This window comes from Candidozyma haemuli, assembly GCF_002926055.2.
Source record: "Candidozyma haemuli strain B11899 chromosome Unknown G_2014730914, whole genome shotgun sequence".
NCBI lineage: Eukaryota > Fungi > Ascomycota > Pichiomycetes > Serinales > Metschnikowiaceae > Candidozyma > Candidozyma haemuli.
The window spans coordinates 955,598-978,785 of NW_020289905.1; the positions used below are offsets into that span (position 1 = coordinate 955,598).

A 23,188-nucleotide genomic window follows, 5' to 3' on the forward strand; every position below is an offset into this window, starting at 1 on the left:
ACAAACCTTCCAAAGGTCCCAAAACCCTCCAGAAACCACCAGAAACCCCTTAAAACCAAATTCCACCACTTTTGATGTTCCTGGCACTGAAAACTCAATCCACCCTAAAACCTCCATACTTAAGCACCACAAGAGGAAGAAACCACCCTCCAAAACCACCAAATCCACAAAAGAACACCCCCAACTTCTTCAAACGACGAAGGCACTCAAAGAAAAAAACACAAACAGCATTTCTCTTCATTGGTACCTCCCTGGTTGAATTTTTCACCACCTTAAACAACTCAACCATCTTCCCTACAAACACCCTCTCTCTCTACAACTTCCACAAACGAAATCTACACTTGGGAACGCCCCAGCCGTGGCCCGAACCGACCTCGAGATCACAAATCACCAGTTCGTGCTCGAAAGACATGAGTCTGAAGACACTGAACATGGAGATGAGTCTGGATCTCTGGGTCTGAACTTCTGGCCTGAGGCCCTTCGCCCCTTCTCTGATTAACCGTGTATTACATATGTTTAAGCCTTGGCAGCAATCTTAGAGACAGCCAATCTCTTCTGCTTTCTCAACACCATAACCTGGAATCTCTCAAAGTCAGACAAGTTGGCTCTTCTCTGTCTGGTAGCCAATCTCTTGGCCCAAGAGGTGGCGGCCCACTTACCGTCGATGTCGGCAGCGGCCCACTTCTTGTGAACAGTGGCGGTTCTGGAGCCTCTTGGCAACTTTTCCAACACAAGCGGAGTCAACACAACCTTGTTCAATGGGATGGCTTGTCTGTTGATAGCTGGACCGTCAATCAACACCTGCTGGTTAGTATAAGTGATTATGGATATGGAGGGAGGGCCAGTCAAAATGTGCAAATCTGAAGCTACAGAGCCAAAAAGGGTACCGTTGTGTCCGCCTCGACGAGCCGAATCCAGTGGTACCCTTGGTTTCCCCGTAGCTGCCCTGGTTCCCGAAAAAATTGCCCTTCTTTACATACTCTCTTCTGGTCGATGATCTCAACAATGGTGGCCAATTTGGAGTTGTCAATCAAGACAATACGGCCGTATTCGACGTATCTCCAGTTGGCGGTTTTCACGGTGGTCGACATGATTATGTGGGTTCTTTGGAAAAAAAAGTTTTGGAGAACTTAAGAAATCTTTTCTTTGAGGCTAAAATTTTTTTTTTTTTTTTTTCGAGAAACTCACTGTGTGGAATACTGGAAATGTACTGCAGATAAGCACTTTTTTTCGCAAATTTCTTGATGTTCTTTCTCACTATGACTTTTTTTTTTCACGCTGAGAAGAGGCAGAATCCTGCATACAGCCAGTTTCCCCATAGTTAAGTCATCGCCAAAATTGGTAGTTTCTGATCACGTGAGCGTTAGGGCTGGAGCCCTGGACAGGGATTCCCGGCAATAGCCAATTCAAGAGGGATTTGAACACCACCAGTGTAGCCACTGGTGGTCAAAGGTCGTATCCTACTGATTATTTACATCTCTTGATTGCCGCCTGGTCAAATGACTGGGGGTGGTTTGTAGTTACACCCGTGCACCACACAACCACTATATAAGCCCTACCAAATCCACCAAATCCACCAACAACGATAAAATTCCACCTTGGAATATGTCAACCTCCAGGTTCGCTGGAGGTTTGTCCAGAAACGGTATGTTTTGGTCACATGATGATATAATTTGCGTTTGAGTGGGGCAGGCACCGAAACACGCCTAGTTTCATTATGGGTCTGTCTCGATATGCAAACATCCTTTTATTCTGACTCGTCCAAAGAAGGTTATTAACAGAAAGGACTGAAGATGTGTTGATTTTAGGGAATTGAGGGATTTGGGTGAAAAAAGGGGGGAATTTGAAGGTTGGGGAGGTGGAAAGTCGGGGGTTGGCTTATCTGGGGTAACCAGAGATGGATGTAAACGAATTGGATGTAATTTGGGTGGGAATTGAAGGAAATGCTTGTTCTTTATTGACTTTTTTGTCTTCATTACGTTTCCAAGGTTTTGGATTGTGGGGAGGTTTTTGTGGAAGTTACGTTACTGCTGGTGGAAGTCAGTACTGGTTCTTTGCTCTGGGTGGTTTTCCACTGTTTTCTTTCGTTTTTTGATGTTTTGGTATTTCTAAGTGGTCTCTTCTTTGAGACGTTTCTCTCTTTCGTTTCTGTCGTTTCTGGAATCTCTGTACGCTGAATGTGGAGTATTAAGTGAATGGTGATCCATTGGTCAGTTTACCAAAGTACTTGGGATACTTTTTCCACTTTGTGTCTCTAAAAAGCCTTTATTATGATACTGGAGGCCTTCTTGAAGCTTCCTCTTTGACTTCCTTAACTGGTGGTTTCGTTTACTCTACCCAGTGGATCCCATATTATCTCTAATTCACTGGTACCAGTAGTATTGGTAATCCCAGTATAAAAACGCCCAGACTACGTTTTCGTGGATTTGTTGAACATCTCTGGAACCCAGTTTCTGTTGTTTTACGTTTTAGGCTCTTTGACTCTGGGGATGGTACTTTCTGGTGCATTTAGTATACTACTGATAACCAGAAGGAGGCAGAAACCAGTAAAAATGCTTCATAAATCCTCTAAATGAATTAAACAGAGGTGGTTTTCAAGAAATTAAAGCATTTTTTAACTTCTTGTTATATTCTGAACCTGAACACCAGTCTACTTAAATTGGACCTCCAGAAGGGTATAAAGGAACCATTTATCTGTAAAAACCAGCACTCAAAACTGAGAAGTACCTATGAAATCCCAATTTCAAGACTCAGAAAACCACAATGAGCTTCAGTGGTCCAAAAATTTAGTTCCCTAGTTACATCTACTTGGGTTATCTGTTATACACTTTCAGTCAGTTAGACATAATACCAGTAGTAGTACTTTCAGTAATGGTACTTCTAAATGGTACTTCTAAAGGTCAGTTCAGGCAAAGAAGGGACTGGAAATAATTCTCTGTACTTTCTGTATATATTTAGGTTCCACTTACATGCTCTGATTAACGTCTGGTTGTACTATACCTCTCTGGAAGTACATATATAGAAGTTATTGGAACCAACGCCAACCCATATATGTTTTGAACAGAACTGAACAATCAATACTGGTAATCTGAAATAACTGAAAAAGACTTATTTGGTTCATTTTCAGTGTCTTTTGGGAGATTACTGGTACTTCTATAAGTGATGGTCTGAGTAACCAACAAACACCAATAACCACCAGCCCAGAACAAAAGCAGGACCAATGAAACGCTCCAGTAGCTTTAATGAGCTTTAAGATTTACCTTAAACTTGTTTTAGCACCTTCATAAAACCAGAATCCAGAAGTAGCAGGTAGTGGTATATAACGTTTATTTGGATAAGAATAGGTACCCTGTTGATGGATATCCACTAATAAAAAATCAACAAAAACAAGTCGTTTACAAATGAAGTGCATAATAACCTTAATTGAATGAAATCTGAAACCCAGTTCATTGAATGACTTTGCCTTTTGTGCTCCTTCAGTACACTGGTTCATGGATATCCACCAGCACCAATGAACCTCCCAAAACCAGCCCATAAAAACTCAAAAAGTCTTCAAATATTCTCTAAAATCCATAATTAATCTATTTAATGAAAAATATCTCTACAGATATTTCCCAGGGCCTCTACTTATACCTTCCATGCCTTCCACTCCCAGACGACAAAACCCACAGCCAGAAACAGACACAACGACACCCAACAAATTCCAAAACCACCACTGTAAACTAGAAATTTCAAGGAATCGATTCATACCAATAACACCCCATTTCCACAAACTTCCATACTTTTAACTGTACCTCCACTTCCATCCACCCTTGAACACTGAACCCCAACGTAAGTCCACCAAAAACCATCCAAACCCAGCCATTTCTTCCAGTCTCCTTCTTTTCATCTTAAACAACCAAAAACAACCAACCTTCGTCTTCCCCCGTCCAAATCCACCGCTTTTCCTTCCATCTTCCGGCGAGCGCCACAGTTTATTCCACCTCCACCAATCAAAACCCATGCAAACGAAACCACAAAAAAAGTAACATAACCAGGAAAGCCGCCTCTTTTCAATGAACCCGGTTTCGTTTATTAAACCTTTCTGGTTAATCCATCTCTCCACTAAGCCACTTTTCATGTTTCGCAGCCATTTCTTCACTTCCAGAACCCCCAGCTATTCCACCCAATACTGACGAAAATCACCCAAAACCAACACTCCCAGACAACTTAACTACCCTGGAAACCCCTGGACGGTTTAAATCCCGAAATTTCACTCTCCTTCCGTGATTTTTCACGATTTTTAGTTTTTCCAGGGCTCCAAACCACAGATCTCCAAAGTATCTCCACCACCAGACATAAAAAGCCCAACCCAAAGCACCCATAGTACTAAACCTTCTGGTCTCTACCCCCGGAAACCCTCTTCTTTCACTCAACGTCGGCCTTCGCCTCCGTAGAAAGGTTTTGAGCTGTAGATCACGTGACCCCAACCATATCACCAACCGCCTTCAACTTTTTCCAAACCCATGCCCAAAAGTCTACTCTCCCGTCTAGCCATGAGTACCGCTTCAGCAGCCAGAAAAATCACCCAGCCCCCCTGGTACAAGCCGTCCCCACCTCCAGGCGAAAAACCAGCCCTCAAGCTTTACAACTCGCTCACCAGGAACAAGGAACACTTTGTGCCCTTGAACCACAACCAAATCACCTGGTACTGCTGCGGTCCCACCGTCTACAACCATGCCCACATGGGCCATGCACGTAACTACGTGTGTAGCGACATTTGCCGTCGAATTTTGCAGGATTACTTTGGCTACAATGTGGAGTTTGTTCAGAATGTGACTGATATCGATGATAAGATCATTGTGGCTGCTCGTCACGAGTACTTGTTTGAGGAAGAGATGGAGAAGAAGTATGGAAGCGTGGAGCCGGAGCTTCTAGAAGAATCTAAAGGGTACTTGAAGGAGTACGTGGCGAAGAACTTGCCGAGGTATGAAGGAGAGTTGACTGGATTGGTGGCATGGATAGACTCTTTGGACCTCCAGGCGCTTGCGGTGGACGAACCGAAATTGCCAATGTATGCTAAGGCAGCTAGAGATGCCCACGTGGCTGTTTTCAAGCCGGAAACGGACGTGGCGGCGTTTTTGGCGGCGGTTAAAGACGTTTCGGTGCCTAGTTTGGATAAAAAGCATGGTTCTACTGTAACTGACCCTGAAATCTTTAAAAAATTGCCTGCGTTTTGGGAAAACAAGTTTAACCAGGATATGGATAAGCTCAATGTGCTCCAGCCCACGGTGACGACCCGTGTTTCAGAGTATGTTCCAGATATCATTGCATTTGTGGAAAAAATCATTTCCAATGGGTTTGCGTATGCTACAAAAGATGGATCTGTATATTTCGATACTGTCCGGTTCGAAAACGACCCAAACCACGAGTACGCCAAATTGCAGCCCTGGAATAAAGGTTCCTTGGACCTTATCAACGATGGAGAAGGTCTGTTGTCTCTAGAAGGCACATCCAAGAAACTGCCGGCTGATTTCGCTCTTTGGAAAGCGTCCAAGCCTGGCGAGCCTGCGTGGGACTCGAAATGGGGCCCAGGAAGACCAGGCTGGCACATTGAGTGTTCTGTGATGGCGTCAGACATTTTGGGTGAAGTTATCGATATCCACTCTGGAGGTGTCGATTTGTGTTTCCCCCACCACGATAACGAGTTGGCCCAATCAGAAGCTTGCTTTAACAATAAGCAGTGGATCAACTACTTCATGCATAACGGCCACTTGCACATCCAGGGCCAGAAAATGTCCAAATCGTTAAAGAACTTTATTACCATTGAAGAGGCGTTACAGACATACACTTCTAGACAGCTTAGACTTGTTTTTGCGTTTGGAAACTGGGACAAACCGATTGATTTTAAGGATTCGTTGATTAACGAAGTCAAGGCGTACGAGCTGACGTTGCTGAAGTTTTTTACTACCGTGCGTGCTTTGAACACTGACTATAAGCATGCTGTTTCTTCAGCTCAGTATGTTTCCAAACGTTTAACTGACGTTGAAACCAAGCTTTTGGCAGATTTGGCCCTGGCTCAAAACGAGGCTCACGCTGCTTTCTGTGATAACCTCTCCACGCCAGTGGTTTTGCGTGTGATTCTGGAATTGGTATCGAAAACCAACACTTATATCCAATCTACAGTTACTGGCGAGAACGAGTTACGCATAGAACCAGTTCTTGCAATCACCAAGTGGATAGTGAAGGTTCTTGATATTCTTGGGTTCCCTGCAAGACCAGATAAGCTCGGATGGCTTGATTCTGCTGAAGGAGAAGCTGGCGTTGGCGGATCCACTGAAGAAATCGCCATGCCGTTCGTCAAGGCCTTGTCTCTGTTCAGAGATACAGTTAGAGAGTTGGCGAAATCGAAGGCTGAGTCTGGCGCTCTTTTGAGTGCTTCTGATGCCTTGAGAAGCGACTTAATCAGCTTGGGCATTTCTCTTGACGATAGACCAAATGGAGGTGCTTTGGTGAAGTTCCTTAACGAACAGGAAAGAGAGGAGTTTGTCAAGCAGCAGGACCTCAAGAAGGAGCAGGCGCTTCAGAAAGAACGCAAGAAGCAGGAGCAAGCAGCTGCCAACGCCAAGAAGGAACAGGAAAGACTTGAAAAGGCCAAAATCGCTCCTAAGGACCTTTTCCAGGATAAATCTTTGTATTCTGAATGGGACGACTTGGGGCTTCCTACAAAGACGGCTGCCGGTGAAGAAGTGACCAAGAGCATGCGCAAGAAGTTGGCCAAGCAGCAGCAACAGCAGGAGAAGCTCCACCAGGAGTATTTGAGGAAATAGAGAAATGGTTGCAAATTGGGGGAGGAGTTTCTGGAATGTGTCCTGCACACAAGACATCACCACTTTATCTCAAAAAGCTCCACCTCAACAACTCCAACCACTTCTTTTCTCCTTCTTCCTCAATGTTCAGTTTGGTGTCACGTGGCCAGGCTGTGGCCAATCAAACGCTCACGGCTTCGTCAATTGCCGCCGCTCTTGTGGTTGTTCTTTCGCTTCTCCAGCTTTTCTTCAAAGACCAAGCCTGGAGCATCAACACGACCCTGATTGCCAACGTCAAGGCCACAGCGCTGTTGAAAAATTCATTCGCTTATGGCGCCGTCGGTGGCAAACCTAAAGAGAACTCAAAAATCCAGTTCGATTTGGATGCAGACTTGACGCCACTTTTCAACTGGAACACGAAACAAGTGTTTGTGTATTTGACCGCCGAGTATGAAGGAAAGACGGCGTCTGCTTCGAATAAGGTGACTTATTGGGATAAGATCATCACGAGTCGTGAGGAGGCCGAGGTGCACTTGAAGAACCAGAGAGCCAAGTATTCAGTGTGGGACGTGGAACGTTCGTTTAGAGGAAGAAACGCCACGCTTCGGTTGGAGTGGAATATCCAGCCGTGGGTGGGGCCGTTGCTTTACGGCAGCACGACGACCGAGCTGACGTTTGTGTTTCCCGATGTGAAGAAGCCGAAGAAGGCTGCTGCCTAGGTGGATACAATGTGGATTCTGAACGACAATAGCATTTACATCTATATACATAATTAAGGATGCGTCCGTTGCAGTAAAAAAAAAAAAGAAAAAGAAAAAGTCATCATTTTGTCGTGATACGTGGATTGGAAAGATTTCGTCCACAAAATGCAATGGAGGCTGCAACGCCTCCTCTATCAATGCGATAAGAGCTTCATCGACTGTCTTAAAGCTCCTAGGGTTCTGAATCTCCTGTTTTTTCGCCCTTCGTTGGTGGAAAACGCTGGCGGCGGCCGAATCTCGTCTATTTCTCGTCTGAGGCCCTGAAGCCTTGTTCTGGCCTGGCCATAATAAAGAAGGTACTCCACGGTATCTGGGAAATCGTCATAAAGCTTGAATGCCTTGGTTCGGTCGTCCAGACTGTACTTTCCAATATAAGCATAAATTTTGGCAGACATCCGGTGGTCCATGACGTTTTTCGACGGAATGCTTCGTCCAGGCAAGAAGAATTTATGTGGATCTTTCACCAAAGCGTGTACTTTCCATGTGAACGACGTCATAACGCCGTATTCGTCTAGAGCACACTGTAAAGCCTCAGCAAGGTTTCCCACGTGCTTGAACTCTTCTTTAAGCTCGTCAATGCTTCTGACATTATAGTACTTGTTGAAAAGAACGTAATTGTCCATGATTCGTTGCGTGGGCATGCTCCTGGTGAGAAAAAGAATGTACAATTTATAAATAAACTGTTGTTTCTTCTCGATGTTGACTTCCACCCAGCTTCCAGCGACAAGGAACCGTTCACAAATATCGAGAATGGTTCGTACTTTGGATTCAGTGGGCTCTTCTTTCATGATATGTTCGATAATTGGCCGGAAAATGGGTCCAGCAAGGTGAACATTATATGTGAGTGCAGTTTGGGCCAATCTCTGATATTCTTCCGACGGAGCCTGGAGCTCTCGGTAAACTGGAAGCAACACTTCATACACTTGTCTGTAATCGAGCTGGAGAAGCTTGGGAAGCACTGGTTCCAAGAAAGACTCTTCCTGGCCTTTTCTGTAATGGGCAGCAACATCGTTAAGTTCGTCAAGAGCTTTTAATGCTAACCGTCTGGCGGTTTCGTTATCGCCAATCAACCTATAAAGAATGCCCATTTCTTTGAAAATAGCAAGCCTGAACCGAAGAGGAATACAGTTCCCAAGACGATCTTTCATCTGGTTAAGGAAATGCACCACAAGGTCCATTTTGGCATCGTCGTTCTTATTCGTGGTCGCTCTAACGTACGTTGTCACCACTCTAAGAAGGTTTTCAGCATGGTAGTACATGTCTCCAGCAGAAGCTCTCAAGGGTTTGATGTGTTCAAACAAAGATAACCCATAGAGCTCGAAAACCGATTCCAACAACTTATATGAATTGACGTAGTTGGCTGAGTTGCTTCTGTCGATCTCCACCAACGCTTTGATCAAATACACATACGTTTTTGATGTCAAGACGATCCTGTTGCCAGCCATTTCTCTGTATAGCTCCAAAACAGCACTGGCGCCTTTGTATGATCTGGCATTGCAATGGTACTTCAAAAACGGAATATAGTGCTCTTCAGAGACGCCTTCTAAGGTTATGGCTTGGTCGAGGTACGCTCTAGCGGTTCCTCTTCTGTTTATGGCCAATTCGAACTTGATGGCTTCCAAAAGCAACTTGGAACGGCCGTTTAGTGAAAATTTCCCCAGATCAACGCCTTTTATGATCGTCATGGCTTTGGCTGCAATGTAAGGCCTGATTTCACCATCGGTGGTTGCATTATACCAGCTTCGTAAGTTTTTAAGCTGCGCTTTGGCAATAACTGAGCTGGTGAACGGAACTGCCGACTCCAAATGTGCTTCAAACGTGAGTTTATCGGCTTTTTCGTACTCGCCAAACCTCGAAAGTGCATTAATTGTCTTTTCATACACTTCTTCAGTCTTCATGGAAAACCGCTCAGCAATCTCCCATAACTGTTCGAGCTCACGAACTCCATAATTGGCTCCCACGGTTTTTATCACGTCACAGAGAAACTTCGTGTCGATCAACGGCACCGTGCATGTTTTCTGTCTGTCTATGACTTCCTGTAGAGCTTTCATGAGCCGGGGAAGCGTACTGGCATGGAAATGGAGTTCAAATATAAGAGCATGTACACGAGCAACGCTTCCTTGAACGACGGCGCCGTTTTCGTAGTTTTGGAGGAACTCTTCAAATTTTTCTTCGGCGCCAGCGTAATCGTTGATGGCTAATCTGCTTTTGATGATGGCAGCGTGGATTTCACAAGTAGGCTTCAATTTTCTTCTGAGAAGCTGCTCATAAAGCTCGTCCACTTCTTTAACCACTTTAATCGACGCCAAAGCGTTCATAACAATGGAATAGTGCTGAACATAAGGAAGTTCGCCACGACCGTACATATCTTCAAACTGTTTTTGGAGATGTTGCCAGTCTTTTGTCTTTTCACTGATTTTCAAAAATATATCGATCTGCTGGTCGCTGTGAAGGTGTGGGTACTTTGGATAAAGCTCAAGACACTCCTGGTAGTCGTTTTTACGGAGTAGCGCCCACATGGCCGTCAGAAGATCGTGCAGTGTGAGAAACTCGTTTACCTTGGGTTTGGGCACCACCAACGATTCTGCCTTGTATTTCCAGTACTCGAGCGCCACCTGGGGTCGTTTCTGAGCGATTGCCGTCATTAGTGACGTTAGAAGATTGGAAAACACAGCTTTATCGCCGTTTTCTGTCCCCAGAAGAAGACGTCCTAGCAGTTGGATATGTGCAGCAACCGACGTCTTTTCGCCAGGAAAACTCAAAAGCGCAAGTGCCTGGCGGTAAACAGCATGTTCTGGTTTAATCAAAAGCAAGTTCCCGTCGCCCACGTCGTTGGCAAACCCAAAAAACGCAGAAACCACTTTGGGCATATCATATTTCAGCGAATAAAGAAGCGCTTTCCGAAGAAACGTCGCCAACATCCTCCGTTTCGCTTCCAAATCGTGGTCACCCCTGAGAAACGCCCGGATGCTCGAACTGTCAAACTGAAGCTCTCCCTTTCCCAGAACCTGGAACCGAAGCGTCTGCGCTACCGTATCTGCCCACTCCTTCCCAGGCACATGGCCCATGCACTCGACGTATTTCACGTAATCCAAATTGTTCACACAAAGATTCACAACCTTATCTTTAGACCTAAGCAAGATCCTCTGCAAAGCAGGGCCTCCTCGGTGTTCTCGAAACACTGTAAGCCAGAACTTCACCACAAACCCGTACGCTTCCTTGGAAAGCTCGCCCGACGCCAATTCGATCGCCTGGTTGAAAAACCCACTAATAGCCGTCAAATCTTCCTCAGATAGCTTCCCTGCTTCTCGTAGATAACTGATATATCTCTCCTGGAGCTCAATGTCCAGAATGACCCGTTCAGGCTGTGTCAATTTCGGAGAAACCTTCTCCCTGGTACTGTGGGATGCAAAACGTTTGAAGGAGCCGTTTTTCAGGCTTGTTGTGGTGGCAAATAGGAGATGTTGTTTTCGTAGACTCGGTAGTTTCGAGTATCGCCTGAGGGCGAGCCCTAGCGGCGAGAGGGGCGGCGTTCGCCGGAATATGAGCAGCATGCTGGAGGTGGAGAATACCACGTGGGGTGAAATTGGGGGGAGGAAGGGGTGGATCCAGGGAGTAGTTGGTTGTATGGAAAGGTGAAAATGTTAAATGGAAGGTTAAGCAGAGGTGTGGGTGGTATATGCAGGAAAGTTGGAAAAAGTGGGTTGACCTAGTGGTTTAACGACAACAGAAGGGAGGAGGGTGAGGTAGGGACGTGGGATGGTAGTGTTGTGGTGGGAGGGGACGTGGGATAGTGGGAAGGGGTGGCGTTGGTGGTACCGGTTGGTGGTTTGTAGCCCTGGCTACAAACGTACAATTCAACCAACGTCAACGTCAACGTCACCGTCACCGTCACCAACCTTTATCAATCAGAGTTCAATCATAGAGTTCAATTCGTAGGAACAGCAGAAAACTTCCCAGGCTCCGCCCGGCTTCGCCAGGCGTCGCAGTTAGCCAATGTCAGAGTCATTAAATCAGTTTTGTGTTTTTGTAGTCAGCGAGGCAGAAACCCCTAGTACAGTGTGAATATTAGACATCATCATCCAGGCTAGCTCTGTTCCCACAGCGTACACATCGGTGGATGTGTGAAAAAGTGACAAAAAGTCAGAGATTTCGAGTTCCTTCTACAGGTTAGTATAACCTTTTGCAAATCAAAACAATCAAGTCAGAAAAAAAGACCTATCATCAACTTCCACTGACCAACGCTTCAAAAAAATTTGTACACAGAAACGTGACTCCTCTCCAATTGTACAAGAAAGGGGCCAGTGGAGCGGTTTATGTCCGCCCGGTCACAAGTTTCGTCATGAAAAATCAGCAAGTATCAACATACACTTGGAGTTAGTAAACGAACGTCGTTTCTTTATTTGTTTGGGGAGCTCATACAAGGCTGAAACTTAACGATAATGCGGTTGTCAACCCGGAACATTCAGTTGGAACAATTGGTAAAATGCAAATAATCTTCGCAGGCCCCTGAAAAAAATGAACATACTGTTTCAAATTCGTCACTTTTCACAGATCCAGCGATATGTGCAAAGCAAAGAAGGAGGTGTTTTCCTTGGGGTGAAAAAAGCAGTAGGGAATTTCTCTGCTTTATATATTCTCGCGATGGTCTGGTTCGCGCACGCCCTTAGGGCTTCCAGTGGGGGAAGCAAGGAAGGCATTTGATTCGGCAACAATAACGTTTTGGGGGAATATAAATGGTGGGAACGTGTTCTTCGAGGCATTGGGACCCTCCAGGTACCTTTAAAACCCTCAAACCACCATTTTTCGTCAACTTCACTGACAACCCAAAATGGCTGCAAAATGGCTGCAAACAACAATAACTCAATCACCAACGACGACAAACCAACCCTCCACCTTCAATTGCACGTTCTCGGCGCCTCGCGCCCACCTCTTCAACCTCTCTTCCTATCTTCCAACATCCATCCTTCTTCCTCCTCCCGCGACTGTGTTTGTGGCCAGCACCAACTACTCTTCTTCAAACAACAACCTCCAACCATGGACAGCCGGCGAGTCGTATCGCCGCTTTTCCCGTCTTCGGGGAACCTCCAGAGTCTGCGTTTGGAGTTGAACGACCACAGAATCGATTGTTCCCAGACCTCTGTCATGTCTCCAGTACCTCCACCACCGTCATTCATCAGGAGCCGTCCACCAAGCCCAGAACCGTTCAATTTCAGGTTCATCAACACCGAAGACCCGGACGACTACGATATCCTTCAACGGATCGGCCTGGGCGGCTATGGCCATGTCCATAAAGCTCAAAACGTCATCACTGGACGAGTGTGTGCGGTGAAAATCGTCAAATTGCAACCCAAAAAGCTTCTGAAACAGTTTAAAGAGCCTGATCTTCAGTTCCGTATGTCCCATAAGAACGTGGCGCTTCTTTTGGGCGTTTATTGCACGGAAATGCATTTAAACATGGTTCTTCAATACTATAGTGGAGGAACCTTAACTGAGCGAATCAAGCTGGCTCCACAACAACGCGTTAAACAGGCCGAGGCGGCAAGTTATATCAGCCAGATAGCGCTGGGCCTAGACCATATTCATCGTTTGGGCGTGATCCATAGAGATATCAAGGAAGGAAACATCTTCTTGCTGAGTAACGGTATTGTCAAGATTGGAGACTTTGGCATTGCCGTAGAACGAGATCCGCTGGGTTTAAACACTGGCTATGGCGGCACACGCGGCTGGATGTCGCCAGAAATGGTCAAATCGCTTCCTTATACGATAAGTACGGATATTTGGTCGCTTGGAGTGGTTTGTTACCGATTGCTCACGGGCAAAAGGCCGTTTCTTGCTCACGACGGGTCAACCTATAGCGAGAAGATCGTTGCTGGAGCGTACCCGAGCTCCATGTACTTGGAAGGGATCGCTGGCGATCTCATAAGGCGGTTTCTCAATGTGGATCCAACGCAAAGGATAGATTTGCACGAAGTGGACGAAATCCCATGGATCCAGTACCATATTTGCATTGCCGGAAGACGGAAACGGCCCAGACGCGTGCTTCGCCGTAGGTATATCAACTAATATAGGCACATTCTTCATCAGTTAATACCGAAAAACGAGATTTTCACCAAAATGGTGAATCCCAAATGCACCAAACAAAGCGCAAAGATCACCACCCGGTGGTTCTTCGTTCCTTGTTCGACATTACCCTCGGCAAGGTCCAAAGAGTTTTTGAGAATCACCGGTTTCACCTTTAAGATAATACTAAGCCCAGTAACTGCACCACTAAGCAACACCGAAACCCACTCAAAAACGTTCAAAAGCACCTTATGCTTCTTACTGCTCACAAACACCACAAGCACAAAATTAATCACCGTAAGCGGCACCCAGAGCACGTTGGCGTACCCGTAAATCGACACTAGTCTCGTCAACGAGAGTCTATCGGCGAATTTCAACCACCACGACGTAAACCCATATAATGCAAGCGGCACAAGCGCAATGTAGCCATAAAAAAGCGACATCGACACGGTCAACCGGTCAAACTCATACTCATACTTGCCTCCATTCTCATCTCCCAAATACAACCAATGAGATACAAGATTGGCGCCCGTGGACGAAACAAAAACAAGGAAAATGAGTGTTGCCGTCACCCAGATAGCACCGTACAACTCGGTTGTCTCCTGATTGCCATTTTCATCATTCTGGCTCGCCAAAACTGATGTTTTCTGAAACGGATCTAGTGCAAGCTTGATCTTGCCGAAAAACTCCTCTGTGTTGATATCAAAGTACCTGCTGTAAAACCCGACCTGAAACATGCTCGAAGCAGCTTCTGGCACCTGTGGTTTGACCACCTGGGGCTGAATTGGAGCCTGTTGGGCTTCAGTATACGAGGGAGCGAAGTCTGGGGGTTAGAAAAGCGCTGAAAACGGCGTTGGAACCGGAATTTTCGGGAGATACGTACTGTCTTGCTCGATGAGGTCGGGGATGTCGTCCTGGGGGACCAGGGAGTACTTGGGGGCATTTTGGGGGAGGAGGTTGGGGAAAAGTATGGAGTTGTTAGAGGTGGGTTGGTGAGGAGTGTATGTAGGCGGTGGGTTGATAGGGTGTGCAGGTAAGGGAAGAGTATATGGCCAGTTATTGGGGGCCAGAGGGGTGTCTAAGAGGAATTGAGTGGTTGATACAATTCTTATGGGCTCTAGAAAGCTACTCTATGCTTTATATTTTGGTTTGGAGGTTCGGATGGTGTATTGTGGGGTGGTGAAATTTGGCACGTGACCTTGATCACGTGCAAGACCATTTTCCAAAAACCACCTTCAAACTCCCCCTACCACCACCCTTTCCTTCTATCCTTCCTACTACCAGCTTCTCCCTCCCTTATCAAACAAAAACCAATCTTAAAACAACTAAAAACACTCCTTTCCTGCCCCCTTCTGCCTACTCAGTAGACCCAGAATTGGCATCCAAGAATCCACGCCTCCCCGACGTTTTCTTACTCCCAAAAAGCCCCACAGGCCTCTCTTCACTTCCAAAAAGACCCCTAATACCTTCATTTCCCGTTTCCTGCTCAAACGAACGACGTTGGTGGAACTTTGGCGATGAGTGCTTATGTGCAGTATTTTGCAGCCGTTGGTCAAACCCAGACTCGGTTTCCGTCCATAACCCATCCAAATGTGATCCCAACTGCAGTTTAACGCTTTGAGTCGTTTTAGCCGTCTTGAGAATCACCGTAGCCAAACTTTCATCGGAAACGGGTGACTCCTCGGCCTGTTCTGACCCAAAACTCGTTCCAGCAGTCACCAACGGCAACTCAGTGGCAGGTCCAACGTCAGGCGAAACACGTCTCTTTTTGAAAGATAAATGGGCCCTTGGGAGCAGTTCGGTCAGCAGTTTTGGGAATTGGAAACCTCGTTTTTGGCAGAACAATGGAGGTAAATCTGACTCTGGAGAACTGACTGAAGAAGGAAGCTTCTGAAGGGCAGTTTCCAGTTTAAGGGCTTCATCTTCCTCTGATTCTGGAGCTTTTTTTGTTCCTTTGTATCTGGAAGAAACAAAAAAACCACCGTGCCCAAGAAACAAGTTATGGCCAAAACCAAAAAAGCCCATTCTTGAAGAAGTCTGAGTACCAACGGCACGCTTATTTTGGTAATTCCATAAAGCAACCACGAAAAAGACGAAACCAAGTAAATCCCCTTGATTTGGGCTTCGTCTGGTAACGTTTCAATAGTATAAAGAAACGTTACCGACGAAAGAAGCACGGAATCAATAAGAAACGCAAAGTAACACACTCCTATAATCCAAGAACCAACTTTGGAAGGCAAAGCAACGTTAAGGAGCTCTCCCTTGATGTTTTCCTCTCCGAAAAGCATGAAAAGCGTGAACATGGCAATGAAACAGCCACCCAAATTGACCAATCCATAGACCAAGCAATCTTTCCGGCGAATGAACTGAACAACCGGTGAATAAACAATGGCTCCAATTAACATAGCCAAATTGCCAGCCAAAACGTACGTTTCTGACGTTTCTGGAGCTACTTGCCATTCAGGAAGAAGCATAGGAAGACAAAAGTGCAATCCATAAATACCCGTAATGTAAAGCACCAACTGGACAGCCAACGACCTGCAAAGCAGTTTTCCGTGGTCTTTAAACAACTCTTTATACGTACACAGCCTGCCGTCTTGAAGAAACACTCGTGGTTCCAAAACGTACCGAGTTTCATTGGCCTTTTCGAGAAACCCTCTATACTGAAGCCAAGGAGGGTATTCCGGAACGAAAAATGCCCCAACCAGCACCAAAACAGCCCAGGATGCCTGAATAATAAGCACCAGCCGTCCTAGCCACTCCTCAGTACAAATCCTTCCCAAAAGCCCATATACTACAGGCCCCAAGACGCATCCAGCCACAGAACCAGTATACGCCGCCAGCAACACGAAACCTCGGTACTCTGCCATCTGAACGGTGTATACTAAGCCGGCGGCAGTCAAAGCACCTCCTGCGACCCCAACAACTCCTCTTGTGGCCATAAGAAAGTAGATGTTATGGGTGAATATCTGGAGTATAGCACCTCCAGCCCAAACCAACGAAGCAAGCTGGATAAGAATGACTGAGCCTACTAGTTCGGCCATTTTTGGAAGAAGTAAAGAAGCCGCTTTGGTTAGTATAAAAAAAATAGAATTGAAGGTTGGTGGGTCATACTGGTGGCGCCAAGTGGAACACAGGTCCAGAGAAACACATATTGCCATGGAAGAGCTTCAGGAAGAGCGTTAAAGGAGGCAAGGAAGGTTTGCAGTTCGAAACCAAAGAGGGCGGCGAGGAACGCTGCAAAGAGACACATTTGCCATGGTTTGGTGAGTTTTGGCATGTTTCTGGGGAAGAAGTAGTGGTATGGATTGGGTGGATTTTGCAGCCATTTGTACCGCGAGGTGGAGGAGAAGGAAGTGGTGGAAGAGGAGATGGAGGTGGATCAAGGAGAATTGATTTGGGTTAATTGAGAGGGGGAGAAGGGAATGGAGGGAGTTTGGGGACTGGCTGAGTAAGTAAGGATGGAATGGGTGTGTCCTTTGGTTGAGTAAGTGAGAAGAGCCTTAGCTGGTTGATCTGCCAGCACATGCATTATATGTTGATATATTGTATTTTCTCTGGTTTTTTGAACCTTCTTTTATTGAATGGAGGCTTGTTTTATGTAATTTGGAGTGGTGATGGCTTTTTGACTGGGGGTTTCTCTTCAGTGTACTGGTTATCTCATACCACCAGCCATTTCCAGGGAAGTTCCTGATGGGGCAATGAAGGCTGGTTCTAACCTTTTCTATTTACTCTTTAAAGCTTGAAATGTCATTCTTTTTTGTTTAGAGGCAGCTGCTAGCTCAATTGGTGTCCTCTTTCTGTCTCTGGTGAAGAAAGTGAGTAAGTCCACGTAAAACACGAAATGCAAAGTAGAATCTCAATTAATGCCTTCAATTACCTTAATTAACAGCCAAAGTATCTATAGAGTTAATTTTTTCTTCATTTCCATCACTCTCTGTGGACTTGTCTGACATGGTCCATATAAGACAGTAATATGGGAACACCCCAGTCAATTGATACGTCCACTGACTCTGGAACCTCCCAAGTCTTCAAATACCCTTTCTAACGCCTTCCTCTTGCCATTTCACTGAACCTCTTCTTCCTAAGACCATTTCTTGTCCAAAACACTCCAGTACTTGTCCTCCTTCACTATATAGCAACACCCTTCCAGTAAGTCCATCCTGAACCAGTACTCTTCATTCCAAACCATTCTCTCACCACCAAAAACACTCTATTTTGGCATATCCACCCCTTCACAGTCCCCCTTGATCATTCCACTCCACCTTTCCATACCTTCCTCCAACTTACCATATATAAACCACCAGAACCCACCAAGTCCACCAAACCCACCATTTTTTTCAACCCTTCAACCCCTCCAGTCCAACCCTCCACCCTCTTTAACCCCAGATAAACTACCTCCCCTTCCCTTTCACCCTTCATTCCCCCAATTCACTGCCCTCCCCCAACTCCATATAAATGGTTGCAAAATCCACGTTAACCCACCGCCAATCCACCCAAAACTGCCCAAAAAAGACCCAAAAAACACCCAAACGATCCTCTTCCGCTCCTGAATTTCCCTGTAGCTTCCATTTTCAATTTCCATCGCTTCATCTCTTTTCCCCCCCACATTCCTTCTTAACTATGGGCAGCCTCCACCATCGCGCATTTTCCAATACTTAACCTTTCCTACCACTTCACCAGTTTCCCTTAAACCCCACGTACCTTCCCCACCCCACGTGTTCCAAGCCGGCCAGCAACTGGACTATATAAAGACGGCTTTTCCTTTGCTGATTTTGTTGGAACTGGTTTTTCAAAAACGCTTCTGGCAGAGTTTTAAGGAAGGTTTCTGTAAACCACGTCTGGAGACAGACGAGAAAGAAACAACCAGAGGAAGAGATTCTGATTGGTTTTGCATTTCCAGGGGCCTAAGAAGACGAGGAAGTTTACCAAAAATTAACTTTCGTACTCCAATTGAGTGAAGAAGAGGAAATACGTGAGACTTCAATCCAGCCCAGATCAGTATCCATATCCATATCCATATCTATTCCAGATCCAGTGATAATTCATACCAAGTGGCCATTCCAGAGTAATATCTATCCCATTTGGTACTCAGGTTTTGAAGAATATAGCTACTTTCTTGAAAAACTGTTGAAGTAACGTTATCCACTGAGGTATCCATATCCATATCTATATCCATATCTACTAAGATATCCATATTCGTTCAGCATTGAACACTGGACTCACTTCATATACTTGATTTTAGTTTCCATATTCGATTCTATCAAGTATACTGCTCAAGTACTGTCCAGTTACCTCAAATCCATATCATATCCATTGCCATTGATTCACTAAGATATCTATATCCCTTGAGTAACAAAGACACTGGAAACACACCTTCTACTTGACCTGAAGCTCCATATTTAAGCTCATTAAGTGGACTGTTACCTACATATCCATTGATATCCATATCATATCCACTAAGATATCCATATCATATCCATAGACACTGAAGGACATCTTTTACTGAACACTCCATCCTCCACATTCCACCACCTTTGCTGTCTGTTCAACTACATATCCAGAAACCCTAAAGGTCCATATCTACATCCACTGACAGTTCCATATCCATATCCATATCCATATAGATACCGATAAGACATTGACCCACCCATTCCACTGAAACAGAACAAAAGGGGAATTCCAGTATACTTTAAGATATCTCCATCCACTGGATATCCACTTATATCCATATCCATATCCATCCCACATTGAACCAACTCCTTCAATTCCCCTGCCATGGACTGTGACGTAGAACCTTCGGTGGACCCGCTTGCGTGGCTCGTGGAAGACCCGCCGCCAAAGTCAGAAACTGTGTTTACCAAACAAACGCTTCTAAATTCACCGATAATCCTCAAGTTCTACCCAAACTTCAAAGTCGATACTCACAAACCATGGACAGGCCTACCGTCTCGAAGCATCAACGACGAGCGTGAACAGCTGCTACATCCACCCGAAGCAGATTCGTACTTTGGCGATGATATGAGTGAAGATGATGATGATGGACTTTTATGGAAAACTGAAGAGAAACTGGAAAGTCCTGAAGTAACCAGGGTTACTAAGTTTTCGTTGGTTGATGTTATCGTCAAATTGGGATCTCTTAACGTAAATGGCATTGAATTTCCGTTTCCAGCTGCTCTACGAGACGTTGCTCTTATTCCTGGTTCTGAAGATTCCGACGATTCCTTACTTGTTTCCCTAAAACTGGGCTACCTACTCCTAGTTCGTCTTTACTACATGCCCAAGAACTACCTGGACTCGAGCTTTTCCCATAAAAACGCTTTTGACGAAAAACACTATGTCTTTAAACCCTTCATTGTTCAGTGGTGGGAAACCAGCATGAACACAGAGTTTCTTCTTGATATGGACACTTCAGGTGCTATTTTATGTGCCCAGGATTCAGGCCTAGCGGTTGTTTCGGCCCTGGCTTCGAATGTATTCAGAATCTACATGTGCAACCATACAGAGCTCGGCGTGGAGCTTCTGCCCCATTACAATGTGCCTCTAGAAGGCACCATTTTGCATGTCTGTTTTGTCAATTCGTCTGCCCAGGCCACAGAAGAGAACCTTCTACAGCTTCTTACGCTTTCTTATAGTCCTCTGAACCGACTAGAGCTCAATTTGTTCCAGTGGTACGTTTCAGAGTCGTTTTCCGAAGGTTCCAGAAGACTGACGCTTCCACTTACGCCTTTGTTTAGTCTCCCGATATTTGTGGTTCCTTTAGCAAGAAACTCCAGTTTTTTGTTCATTTGTCCTACTGAACTTATTATTGTCACTATGCATAACATTATTCTGGCTGACTACTGTTTTAGCAGGTTTATCTACACTGGCTCGTTTCCTACATCGTTTGCATTCCCAGAAACGCAGCCTGACGATACTTCCATAGACGAAGTGTACTTGGCTTCAGATTCTGGCGTCATATACTCAGTTCTTGTTTCTGAAAACAACGCCAGTCTTACTTATAAACCCATTTTGCGTGTGGCCGATGCAATCACCACCTTTACGTTGAAAACAACCTCAAACGGCCACATTCTTCAATATTCTAACGACGCTGGTGGAGCTAGACAATTGCATATTCCAGAACTTCTTCCTGAGACTGATTCCGATAAGATTCCGTACTCAGAGGCTCTGCAGCTTCAAGACTACAAAAACTGGGCTCCTTTGGTTGACATTTGCATTATAGACGCTTACAAAACACGAACACAGGTACCTTATGCTTCCCAGGAGCTCTGGGCTGTTTCTGGCGCTGGAAAACGCAGCAAACTTGCCAATTTGAGTGTGGCCTACCCTTTGCGAAAAGACTGTAAGTCTTACGATGCTCTCAGAAAGACAGAACGGTTGTTTCACCTTAAACTACTTGATTCTAGACAGCTCGTGTTTGCATCTTTACCGTTTGAAACAAGGCTTCTAGAGCTCGAACATGAAGAGTACAGTGACGGATCTGGTCTGAGCGAGACGCCGGAAGACCAGTTTACTGCCATTGAGTCCCCTGCTATCGTTACAGAAGAACCCACTTTGTTCGTGGACATGATGACAACTTCAGATGGAATGCCGCTTTTGCTTCAAATTACGTCTTCCTTTGTGGCATTCACCGATTTGGAGCAGTGCAATAAATCTGCCTTAAACGGGAAATCCATTCTTCATGTTTCTTCTGCTGCTGGCTTTTTATTCATGGTTGTTGAACAAGCCAAGGCTTTATCTCTAGAAGTCGTCGAAGTGTCCACTCCAAACTTCAACGACGACTTTGAACCGCTGGCATGCATGGAAACAGTCTTCTCTTTGCCTTTACACTTCGATATCAGTGCAATTCAAGCTGTGGAAATCGAAAACGGGACAGGTTTGCTCTTTTTGGGCACTTACGAAGAAACCACCGTCATCTGGCCTTTCACTACCGACGGAGGGTTCCTCCAAGACAAACAAATCACCATCAACCTCGGCGAACAAGCTACTTACAAAGATAAGTTCCCCAGAGACTTGCTCATTCCCAGTGCTTTCCTCTGGAGAAGCAACAAGAACGAGTTGATGGTGGGAACGTTCACTGGGTACTGTTTACGATTTGAAATCAGCAATAACGGCACCACCACGCTAATTCAAGATCTTCGCCTTGGTACGACGCCAATTACGTTTACTCAGCTTGACCAGAACGTTGTTCTCGTGGCGCTTCGAAACCTCTGGCTCTTTGACTTTGAAGAGTCCAGTTTCCCTACGAAAGCAGCGTTTGACGAGAAAATCAGCCATTCGATTACCCTGGTAGCTCATATGGGCCTGGAAGAGCCCAGTCGCCATAAGCTTGCGTTGGTAAGAGACGACGGGGTCACCACAGCCTCACTTTTCTGCCATAAAGGGCCTTTAGTAAGGCAAATCACTATTGGCGAAGCTGCCAAGAAGCTCATTTACCTTGAAAACATCAACGTTTTCGTTCTTTTGTGTAAATCCAAGGATCCACAGAGCAGGCTTCGTTTTAGCGATCGAAAGACCGTCAGAATGCTTCCCAGCGTTGAGCTCGATACGAAACTGGGCGAACAACGAGATACGGCTATTTTTGACGCTACAGAGGTCCCAGTTTGTGCTTTTCTCTGGCACGTTGAACGAAACGACCGAATCTCGAAAAAACTCATTGTGGGTTGTTCCAACGGCAGCAAAGGGTCGGTGAAAATCCTCGATTACTGCAAATTCCCCATTGGAACGAGTTCCTCGTCGGTTGGCATCAAAATCACCGAATTATACTCCATTCCTCGAGACGAGCCTGTTACTTGCATTGAGCAAATCGGTCTGACCATCTTTTTCGCTTCTGGAGAAAGCATTTTCACCACATCCTACCTTCTTTCAGACCGAAAACTACGTCCTGTCAACACCATCAAGACGCTCAACAGCGGCATTGCCTCCATGACTTCAGAAAACGCCGCTGGCGAACGCAGACTCATTGTGAGTACGAAAATGGACTCTGTTTTCGAGTTTGAGTACGTTCCAGGCGATTCTTCCGAAAACGAAGAACTCCAGCTCGTCAAAAACGATAAACTGTCCAGGTCGCTAGCCAACCACGTCAAAATCGACGAATCTATCTTTGTTGCCGATAAGCTTCATTCGACCATCCATGAATTAACTGGTTCTGGCGAAAGCCAAAGAAGAGGCATCTATAAAACCCAGCTGATTCCCAGACTCTTCAGAACACTGGCAAAAGGCCCCTGGGTCGACGAAAACGAACATTTCCATATGGTAAGCGTTGGCGTTGCTGGAGAAGTTATTGCTTTTGATAGACTTGAAGTTGGAAGTGAAGAGTTGGTGCAAATCCGTGAAAAGCTTGTTGAAGAAGGAAAGATCCCGCTGGGGGCCAGTATTGACGATTTATACGAACGACTTGAACGTCCGTTCAATACGAAACTCACTGGGAAAGCGTTCCAGGCGATATATAAGCCTTTCTTTGGGAACGGCATCACCAAGGGCCTTATAGACTACGACGTGGACGACTTGAAGAGACTGAGCTCGTCGAGCATTGCTCTTTGAGGGAGGAGGGAATAGATATATCTCGTAAAATTC

The 23,188-nt window shown here is 45.5% G+C and overlaps 7 protein-coding genes across 7 annotated transcripts; 4 read left to right on the plus strand and 3 right to left on the minus strand. All coding sequences in view use genetic code 12, as the record gives it.

Annotated features, from left to right (window-relative positions):
• Nucleotides 1–516: 516 nt before the first annotated feature.
• Nucleotides 517–1,091, minus strand: RPL14 (60S ribosomal protein eL14; the record flags this gene model as incomplete). Its single annotated transcript, XM_025488122.1, has 2 exons — nt 517–804; nt 981–1,091. 2 exons carry the CDS (start codon nt 1,089–1,091, stop codon nt 517–519), a joined length of 399 nt encoding a protein of 132 aa, XP_025341930.1.
• Nucleotides 1,092–4,535: 3,444 nt separating this feature from the next.
• CXQ85_004507 (cysteine--tRNA ligase) lies at nt 4,536–6,809 on the plus strand (the record flags this gene model as incomplete). The annotated part of the gene is made up of 1 exon (XM_025488123.1): nt 4,536–6,809. The coding sequence occupies one exon, from the start codon at nt 4,536–4,538 to the stop codon at nt 6,807–6,809; it is 2,274 nt and encodes a 757-aa protein (XP_025341931.1).
• A 122-nt stretch (nt 6,810–6,931) lies between these two features.
• Nucleotides 6,932–7,507, plus strand: SPC3 (signal peptidase complex subunit; the record flags this gene model as incomplete). The annotated part of the gene is made up of 1 exon (XM_025488124.1): nt 6,932–7,507. The coding sequence occupies one exon, from the start codon at nt 6,932–6,934 to the stop codon at nt 7,505–7,507; it is 576 nt and encodes a 191-aa protein (XP_025341932.1).
• A 176-nt stretch (nt 7,508–7,683) lies between these two features.
• Nucleotides 7,684–11,103, minus strand: CXQ85_004509 (uncharacterized protein; the record flags this gene model as incomplete). Its single annotated transcript, XM_025488125.1, has 1 exon — nt 7,684–11,103. The coding sequence occupies one exon, from the start codon at nt 11,101–11,103 to the stop codon at nt 7,684–7,686; it is 3,420 nt and encodes a 1,139-aa protein (XP_025341933.1).
• Nucleotides 11,104–12,586: 1,483 nt separating this feature from the next.
• On the plus strand, nt 12,587–13,602 carry CXQ85_004510 (serine/threonine-protein kinase; the record flags this gene model as incomplete). Its single annotated transcript, XM_025488126.1, has 2 exons — nt 12,587–13,522; nt 13,570–13,602. The coding sequence occupies 2 exons, from the start codon at nt 12,587–12,589 to the stop codon at nt 13,600–13,602; spliced, it is 969 nt and encodes a 322-aa protein (XP_025341934.1).
• A 30-nt stretch (nt 13,603–13,632) lies between these two features.
• On the minus strand, nt 13,633–16,656 carry CXQ85_004511 (uncharacterized protein; the record flags this gene model as incomplete). The annotated part of the gene is made up of 3 exons (XM_025488127.1): nt 13,633–14,435; nt 15,028–15,572; nt 15,749–16,656. 3 exons carry the CDS (start codon nt 16,654–16,656, stop codon nt 13,633–13,635), a joined length of 2,256 nt encoding a protein of 751 aa, XP_025341935.1.
• A 2,734-nt stretch (nt 16,657–19,390) lies between these two features.
• On the plus strand, nt 19,391–23,155 carry CXQ85_004512 (uncharacterized protein; the record flags this gene model as incomplete). The annotated part of the gene is made up of 1 exon (XM_025488128.1): nt 19,391–23,155. The coding sequence occupies one exon, from the start codon at nt 19,391–19,393 to the stop codon at nt 23,153–23,155; it is 3,765 nt and encodes a 1,254-aa protein (XP_025341936.1).
• Between the last annotated feature and the right edge of the window lie 33 nt (nt 23,156–23,188).